The sequence below is a fragment of the Agelaius tricolor genome, unplaced genomic scaffold, assembly GCF_023055355.1.
Source record: "Agelaius tricolor isolate 1412-34295 unplaced genomic scaffold, bAgeTri1.0.p SCAF_50, whole genome shotgun sequence".
In the NCBI taxonomy this organism is placed as follows: Eukaryota; Metazoa; Chordata; class Aves; order Passeriformes; family Icteridae; genus Agelaius; species Agelaius tricolor.
This window is the reverse complement of record NW_027269310.1, coordinates 1,040,604-1,049,444: the sequence shown is the minus strand read 5'-3', so window position 1 is coordinate 1,049,444 and position 8,841 is coordinate 1,040,604. Positions and strand designations below refer to the sequence as shown.

Genomic DNA, 8,841 nt, shown 5'->3' with positions numbered 1-8,841 from the left:
TCTGGCCTTGGCCTTCTGAGGCTCTCACCTGCCTTCCAAACCTTGGAGCTCTGTGCTTTCCTTCCTATGGAAAAGGACTGTCCTTCTCAGCCAGGTGCCCATGGCCACAATTGGGATTGCACCTCCAACACTGCCTGTTGTGACAGACTGGAGGAGATTGTTGGCTCCAAACATTTTGTGTGTGGGGGAGGAAGGGGCAGGTTGGGCCTTGCCCTGCCCTGTAAGCCCAGCCCTGCCCTGCCCTGTGACCCCAATGCCCCCAGGGGCCTCCAGTGGGTTTACGGTTTCTACCTGAACCGCGGCACACTGAACCCCCAGCACCGCCGTCCCAGCCTGGGCACTGGGGCCCTCTTGGCTCTACTCAGTGCTGCTGCTGTACTCGGGGCACCCCAAACCCCGGTAGGGACCCGTGTCCCCCCACTCCAGGGATTGTGCGCGACTCACACTGCCCCGATCCTCCCCGCACCCGGAGCTCCGTTCGGGGTTTGCGTGCCAACTCACCAATTCGTCTGCCACCCTCAGCACGCCCTGAGGGCGCCTACCAAGCCTGAAGGGGGAAGGCCGACCCCTTGCCTGCCACTCACATTTCTATTCCTCCCACACCCGGAGGGGGGCCCACCTTATCCCCCTGGGAGGCGTCTCACTCACTCAGGCTTCTCCTGCTTCCCTCTGTTTCTGGCCGGTCCCCTCGCAGGAGTCCGGAACCGCGGTACTCGGAGGCCCACAGCTGCTTCGGGGCTCCGAGCTGCCGGGCCCCGTCTCACACACACTTCTTTTGCTTGCCTCCTACTCCTGACACCGCCTTTACTTACCCATGCTCCTCCACACTCTTTGCTCCTAGGCTGCTGCCGACCGCTCCAGATAGGGCCAGATATCCCGCAGGCCCTCAGTCCTCTTTGGGTGTGGCCTGTCCCGGACCAGTCGCCCAGACTGTTATGAATGGCACGTGAGCAGCTCTTTAGTGATTTCAGCTTTACTGGAAACAGTCTAGGCAGGGCACCCATGGGGTGTGCACACACCACCGCTCCTCCCCAGACGGCGTGGAGGAGGAGGAGGTCAGCTCCGTCCTCCAGCAGAGCTGGGTCTTCTTTCCTCACGAGAGTCTCCGAGTAGACGCCTGTTGGTTTCAGGTTCATAATCTTTATACTGCTTGTGGCCCCCTCTGGTTACGGTGACGAAGGCAAAAAGTTCTGACCAGGGTCTTTGATATTGTCCTATATTCCCTTTGTTTAGAAGTGTTATTTTGATTCTTTATTTGCATGGTGGTTGGTTGTTCTAGGGGTTTTTGTTATGTAATCCTTTTCTGATAAGTCTTATGGGAGTTTCATATTTGCTGATTAGGTGATGTAATCATCTTCTTTATGGTCTCGGGTGGTTTGCCATTTTAGATGAGAGTGGGAGCAGCGGGGGTAATGTTATGAGGATTATGTTATGATTACACATAATCACATAAGTAATTATATGCAGGTGCTTTTATTAAGAGCTCTGGGTGTCCGGAGTATTCAACTCAAATCTGACTCCGACCATACTTTCGAGATGATCGTGTTTTTATACTCTATCATTATATAACTTTCATGGTAATTACTAAACTTATATTGTTCTATTGTATACAAAGTGCTGGGTTTTGAGCTAACAGCCCCAACCGTCAGCCAGTTCCTCTTTCAGTCCTTCACAAATTGCTGCAGCAGCCTACTGTTTAGCAAACTATACTTTGAACAGATCTTTCTGGCCAGAAGAACACCTTAACATTTTGACACTGGGCTACCTGAGCACTTGAGGAAGGCCCACAGGTCATAATTAAAAATGAACTAGGGGAATGGGAACAGGGTTGGAGACTGGTACTCACAGGGCAAGGGTAAGCAGCTGTCAAGAAAAATAGTAAAATCAAATGGTGCCCGATTAAGTCGATAAAACCATACCTTCAGGGCAAAAACTAATGAAATTTGTAAAGTTTGTTTTGCAGGACTGAATCCTCAGACACCCCCGCGGCCTGTATAGCCCGCTTCCTAAAGGCTGCGACGAATCATAAAGCAGCCCGATGGCAGACCATACCAGGGTCGTGAAAGAACTCAGTGACCAAACTAAAGGAGCGGCTGGCACAGAGAAGGACGGGAGGGAAAAACAGCTCAGCAAAAATGTTAAGAGGTATCCAGCAAGTAGAGTTTGAGCTCTGGCCAGGTTCTGGCTCTATTTGGATGGAATGCCAAGTAACCCAGAGTTCTTCCCTGTGTCAAAGGATCAAAGGGCGATTTGGAGGGAACATAAGTCTGGACATGGATTCTCCAAATCCTATCTAGTTTAAGATCAAACAGGTCGCAGACTCTGGGAAAATAATTCGGTCCTAGGAGGTCAACTAAAAAAAAAAAAACAAAAAAAACCCAACAACAAAAAAAAACAACCAACCAAACAAACCAAAAAAAAAACAACTGAGGAGGTCCTACAAAGATATTCAAAGACAGGGTTCAGTCAGCCCCATGACTGGTCGCCTTACATTTTAAACAAGTTTGTGGTTTTTTTTTTTGAAACAAACATTAGAGATAGTTAGCTTTTCGTTTGTTAAACATTTGCAGTTACAAGTTTATTGCAGTTGTGTTATGTTGTTCAAGTTAATTGCATTTTGCCAGTTACACATGTTTCCTACTTGTCAGTTTTGCTTTGTTTTTAACTGGTCATAAAAGGGGGGGGAAATGTGGGGAAATATCGCGAGGTCTCGAGATATCACGAGGTCACGCAGAACCCCTCCCCTTTTACTGTTACTGACCGTTACCCCCTGTTATAAAAGACCCTGACCAACCGTTAATAGAGGCCAGTTACTGTCCCCCACATTGGTGTATGTGTGTGCTTGGCCCGTGTGGAAGAGGCGCCACCACTGAACCGTCCTCGACCCGGGACGCCACACCCCAAGCGGCAGCAGCAAGTGCCACGCTGGCCACTCAGGCACCAGGAACCAGCAGCCAAGGGCACTGCCAGGGCCAAAGGCCAGGTCAGCCAGACAGAAAGGGGCAGGGCTGGGCACTGTTTCCATGGCAACCGGCACTGGGGGGGACACCTGGGGCACCTGGCCTGGCAGTTGCCATGGAAAGCCCTGGCAGGCACTGAGGGCACAGCCCCTGGCACTGAGACACTGCTGGGCCGGGTGCTGAGCACAGCGCTGAGCACGCAGAGATGGTTTTGTTCTTGCTGAGCTGCAGCACAGCCAAGGCCTGTCCTGCCCCTCGTCCAGCCACGCTGGGGAGGGGCTGGGGCTGCGGGGGAGCTTGGCAGGGGACACAGCCAGGACAGGTGACCCCAACTGACCCCGGGCACAGCCCAGACCAGAGCACATCATGCTCAGGCTATGAAGGGGGGGAACAAGGAGCAAGGGGGCAATTTTGGAGGCAGGCTTTTTGCCTTCCCAGCTAACACTTAGGCAAGAGGGGGCCCTGTTTCACCAGTGGGCAGGGTCACTACCAAAGACACAGACACCAACTGAAGGAATTGTGGCATTTATATCATGCACAGCTGCAAAGAATGACAAAAGGATAAGCTCAGCAAAGCACATCATCATTAGCAAAGAATTACAAAAGAAGCTCAGCAATCCATCAGAACTGAGGAACACGGCCCACTCGCCAGCTTTGGCCCACTCAGGCACTTCTAGAGGAGGAAGAAAGTGCAATTGCACAATTCCAGCCAATCAAGAAGGAGGAATGGGACAGACAAACACCCTGTGCAGATCCAGGCGTTCAGCTGGGACTGTGGAGAGTTTGGCTTCTTGCCAATTGGATGTGTGTCCCCAGCTGCAATCTCTGGGCCTGCAGCAGAGTCTCACTCAGCTGCCAAAGCAGAAAGCTCAGGCGCTGTGCTCACAAGGGGCTCGTCTGATGCAAAGCTGTCAGAGCAATGTGAGGGCAGAGCCAGCCCAGCTGGGCCCAGGGCTTAGCCCAGCAGAGCCCTGGCAGAGCCCAGAGCAGCCTCAGCAGCCGCAGAGCCCGGCTGCAAGGAGAGAAAGCAGAAAGTGCCCGTCAGCTGAGGGCTCCTGTGCCCTTGTGCCAAGGCCTGCGGTGCCCAGGCCATGCTGGCTGTGCCCAGAGCTGTGCCCAGAGCTGCCCATCCCTGCTGCCTTTGGCAGCAGAGCAGGAGGGCAGGACATGTGCCCAGCCTGCAGCCAGCCACGGCACATCCAGCCCTCAGCAGCTGCCCAGAGCAGGATGCTCCTGTGCTCGCTGCCATCTCCCAAAAGCTCTGATCCCACCCTGCCAAGCACACAGGGACCCACCTCACGCCAGCCACGGCTGCAAGAAAAGCTGCTCCCAAACCACGTCCTCAGCCTTCTCCAAGGCCACCGCCCATCCACGCCACAGCTGCTCCCAAGAACTTTCCCATCCACACTGGACCACCTGGAACGCTTCCTCTGGAAAAACAAACAACACATTCTTGAAAAGAGATTAGAGACAAAAAGGGAAAACAAGAAAAACGGGAAAAAATCTTATCTCTCTCAGGGCCTTGAGGAAGGCCCAACTCCTACATGGTAGGGAAAACCCACCCATGGCTGAGGGAAGCCCACACTTTCTCACTTCCACCCTGCACTGCCCCCCAAAATCACGGTGATCCCAAAGAAAACAAGGGCAGTGCAGCAGCCCAGCCCTTCCTTGCCTGCAGAGCAAAGCAGCCCCTGCACAGCTTCTGGAGTCCCACCTCTGCTCCCACCATGGGGCTTTGTTTGTGTCGGGCTGGCTGCCCCAGCCCCAGCCCCAGCCCAGGCCACGGTGGCTGCTGGGGGCTGTTGGCAGGGCCAGGAGCCCACTCCCATTTCGTACCCAGCCCAGCCCATGCCCCAGCCCTGCCAAAAGCAGCTGGGCAGCGACTGAAGAATGAGTTGCATCTGCCCCAGCAGAGGGGGAACCTTTGCTTCCCAGCCAGGCTGGGCCATGCCCAAATCTGGCAGCATTTCCCCAGGTGGGGACTCACCTGCAAATTCCCTGTGGAGTCTGGCTTTGAAGAAGGTGCCAGAATCAAAGTCCATCACCTTCAGCCTCCAGTGGCCAGGCTGAGGAAGAGCTTCTCATCCTTGATGTCATCCTGGCTGTCTCCAGCAGCTGCAGCAGCAGCAGCAGCAGCAGCAGCAGCAGCAGCAGCAGCAGCAGCAGCAGCAGCATCCCCACCCGGTACAGCTTCTCCAGGGGCTCCTTCTCCTTCCCTGGGGGGAGACCAGGCTCTCAGGGCTCTGCCCAGGGCCCCAGCTGTCAGGGAACCAGCACAAGCAAAACCAGCTTGGATGGCGGCCACCAGTGCTGGGCAGAGCAGCTCAGCTGCAGCACAAGGGCTGCGTGTGCCCATCCCATGACCCTGTGCAGTGACACAGGCAGCACAAAAAGGTCTGGGTTCCTTTGCTTCTGATTGCCAAGGCATGTGTGGAGCTGCAGCTTACCAGGGCCCTGGATCAAAGTGTGCCTGTGGCTTTCTCCCTTCTTCTACGGCCGAGGAATATCCTGCACCCAAGGATCAGAGAACAGGTCTTCTAATGTGGGTCTGTCCAAGGAGTTCACGGATAAACACCACCTGATCAGATCTTTGCACTCTGGGCAGAGAAAGCAGAAACTGCCGGTCAGCCAGAGAAGGCTCCTGTCTGCTTTGCCCCACTATTGCCATGCCCAGGCCTTGCTGGATGCGCTCAGGGCTGGGCCTAAACTTTCCCATCAATTCCCTGTTTTGGAGGAGAGCAGGACATGTGCCACCTCCTCAGCAGCTGCCAGAGCGGGATGCTCACGAGCCCGCTGCTGGCTCCCAGCACTGGGATTCCCCCCGTGCCCAGAGAAGAGGATCCACCTTGAGAGAGCCCTTGTGGCAGCGGGAGCTGGCCCCAGCTGAGGTTCCGGCCCCTCCTGAAAGGGTGCTCCCCGCAGACCATCTGGTGCAGCAGGATGCCCAGGGACCAGATCGTTGCAGCCTCGCCATGGTACCAGCCAAAGTCGTTCCATTCCGGGGGGCTGTAGGACGGTGTTCCTATGGAATACAGATGGAGTTCAGCAGGGGGATGCTGCTGCTCCCAGAGCCTGGCCCCAGCATCCCTGGGCCTGCGGGGGCTGCATCAGTGGCACACAGGGTGACCACTGCCCTCTCGCCAGCACCTGGGACTTGTGCACAAACTTAGGCTTGGAAAAGAAGCCACTGGTGTCAGAAGAGGGCAGAGGAAGCCCTGGCTAAGCCTGACCATGACATGCAAAGGAAAAACCCTCTCTGTGCTGGGGAAAAAACATGCCCTTATCCTCCCTGTCTGCATTGCCCCAAAAATATTAGGAAGCCAAGGCAAACAGGGCGAGTGGAGCAGTGCAAGCCCTTCCTCTCTCCTGCACACCAAACTGGCTGGGGCACAGGTTCCGCCCCCCTCTCTGCTACCCCCACCCACGGGGGTTTTGGGCGGGCTGGCTGCCCCAGCCCAGCCCCAGTCCTGGGCAGAGTGGCTGGCAAAGGCTGCCAGCAGGGCTGGAAGATGGCTCCCCACCCAGCCCCGCTCTAAAGCAACTCAGCTGAAGACTCAGTCCCCTGACTGGCAGCAAAAGGGAGAATCCCCGCTGCCACAGCCAGCTTGGGCTGGGAGATGTTGGGCCATGAGATCCCGGGACCAGGAGTACACCCTTACGTGGGCTCACCTGCAAAGTGGGTGTAGGCTGTGTCTTTCAGGTAGGTGCCACAGCCAAAGTCAATCAGTTTGGCCTGCCCGGTGGCCAGGTCAAGCACGATGTTCCCTGGCTTGATGTCGCGGTGCAGGACCCCGCAGCTGGTGCAGTGCCGCACGGCCTCCAGCACCTGGCGGAACAGCTCCCGCGCCACCTCCTCGGGCACGAACCGCCGTGCCCGAATGACACGATGCAGGTCCAGACACCGCTCTGGCCGCTCCAGCACCATCACGATGTGGTTGGGCAGCTCGAGCCAACTCCAGCAGCTGCACCACGCCGGGGAAGCCAGTGGACACCTTGGCCTGCAGCACGATCTCCAGCGGGGCCCTGCTGCCGTCGGGCTGCGGGAGGAGCACGATGCCCTCAGTGGGGCCGATGCCGTGCCAGGCCTGGGGAAGCCCTGAGCCAGCCCGGGATGCTCTGCACCCTGCGCTGCGCCCACGCCCGCTCCCCCTCGAGGCGTCCTGGCGGCTTCCACCGTGCCGGGCCTCGGCTCATCCCCGCCCGGCAGCCCCGGCTGCTGCCGCTGGCCCCGCTCACTCACCAGCTCGCCCCAGTGCCGCACGCGGTTCCGTGGCACCCTCTTGATGGCCACCTGCAAGCCAAGGACAGCAGCGGGCTCAGCTCGCCGCCCGCCCTGCCCAGCCCCATCCTCCTCCTCCTCCTCCTCCGTCCCCTCCTCCTGCGCCCGCCGCCGGCCCCGCCGCTCACCGGGGCGCCGTCCGAGAGCCGCGTGGCCGCGAAGACGCTGCCGAATCCTCCGCGCCCCAGCAGCGAACCCAGGCGGTAGCGCTCCTGCAGGGCCTCGGGCGCCGTCCCTGCGGGCGGGACGCGGCTGTCAGCGCTCGGCCCGGGGCCAGCAACGGCCCCCGAGCGCCCCTCAGCCGCCCCGGGCCGGCCATGCCCAGGCCTTCGCTCCTCGCAACGCGGCACGGGAGGCTCGGGGCCGGCGGCCGCGCTGCGGAGCGGCGGAGCTCGGGCCGGGGAAGCCGCAGCGGAGGCGGCGGCAGCAGCCGCGCCGCCTGTGTCCTCCGCGGGCCCCGGGAGGAGCCGGAGCCGCGGCCGGGGCCGGGGCCGGGGCCGGGGCCGGGGCCGGGGCCGGGCTCGGGGCTGGAGCCTGCCTCGGGGCCGGGGCCGGGCTCGGGCCAGGCGGAGGCGAAGGGCGGCGATGCCGCCCCCGCACACGGCACTGATGCCCGCCCAGCAGCGCCACCGCCAGTAGGGCCAGAGCCGGGCGGAGGCGAGACCGCGGCGGGACGGGCGGGGCCGGGCACGGGGCAGCCCCGCCCGGGGCCGGGGGCGGGCCGGGGGCATGGCCCGGCCCGGCAGGGGGAGAGGGAGGCGGGGAGAGGAGAGGGAGGCGGGGAGAGGAGAGGGACGCCGGGCGAGGGACCCCGGGAGAAGGGTGCCCGACAGCGGGAAAGGGAGACTCAGAGACAGAAAGAGAGAAAGACCAAGAAAGAGAGACAGAGAAAGAAAGAGAGAAGGAGAAAGATCGTTATAGATTATCTGCTTTTGCTTCTTCTGTCGCTGTTGCCGCCGCTGCTGCCGCCGCTGCTGCTGCCGCCGCTGCCGCCGCTGCAACTGAAGCACCGGGGCCGTTCGTCCCCGTGTCCGTTCCCCGCTCGCCCCACGAGCCCCACGTTCGAGCCCCGCGCGCCCCGGGCACAGCCCCTGAGTCTGTCCAAACACGGGAACTTTGCAGCCTTGAGCCCAGGTGCAGAGCCCTGACTCCTGCACACTGGCACAGCAATCCCCTCGCTTGCTGCTCTGCATTGGCCTGGCTGAGGGGCAAACACTGGCGGGACACCTTCCCTTGGGCTAGGATTCCTACCTGAGCCCAGCACTGCACTTACATCTCCAGTGTTGCCTTCCAGTAAAGATAGGGGAAGGAAAACTGTGTGTGCCTCATGGTATTTTAGAGTGTCTAAAAATGACTAAGCCACTGATCTTAGAGGTGCAGTGCATCTGGAATTATTGGGATGGAGTAGTGCAACATGGAAAAGGCGAGCACAGAAATAAATAGAGAAAAATATCTTGGATTGTTTCTTTCATTTTAATTTCACTTCTGGAAAGTTGTTTCAGTTTTCCGGGAATCTTCTCCTGTCTGCTCTTGCCAAGAATCTCTCCTGGAGAACAAGGTCAAGCTTCTGTCACACGATTTGCCACCAGGAAATTATGCCAC

At 58.7% G+C, this 8,841-nt stretch overlaps 1 protein-coding gene across 1 annotated transcript; it reads right to left on the bottom strand.

Moving 5' to 3' along the window:
- Positions 1 to 5,450: 5,450 nt before the first annotated feature.
- LOC139604385 (serine/threonine-protein kinase pim-1-like) lies at positions 5,451 to 8,568 on the bottom strand. The gene is given in 7 exon segments (XM_071455555.1): positions 5,451 to 5,557; positions 5,806 to 5,982; positions 6,630 to 6,912; positions 6,914 to 6,997; positions 7,201 to 7,251; positions 7,368 to 8,085; positions 8,513 to 8,568. Coding segments are annotated over 7 exon segments (1,476 nt in total).
- Positions 8,569 to 8,841: the final 273 nt, after the last annotated feature.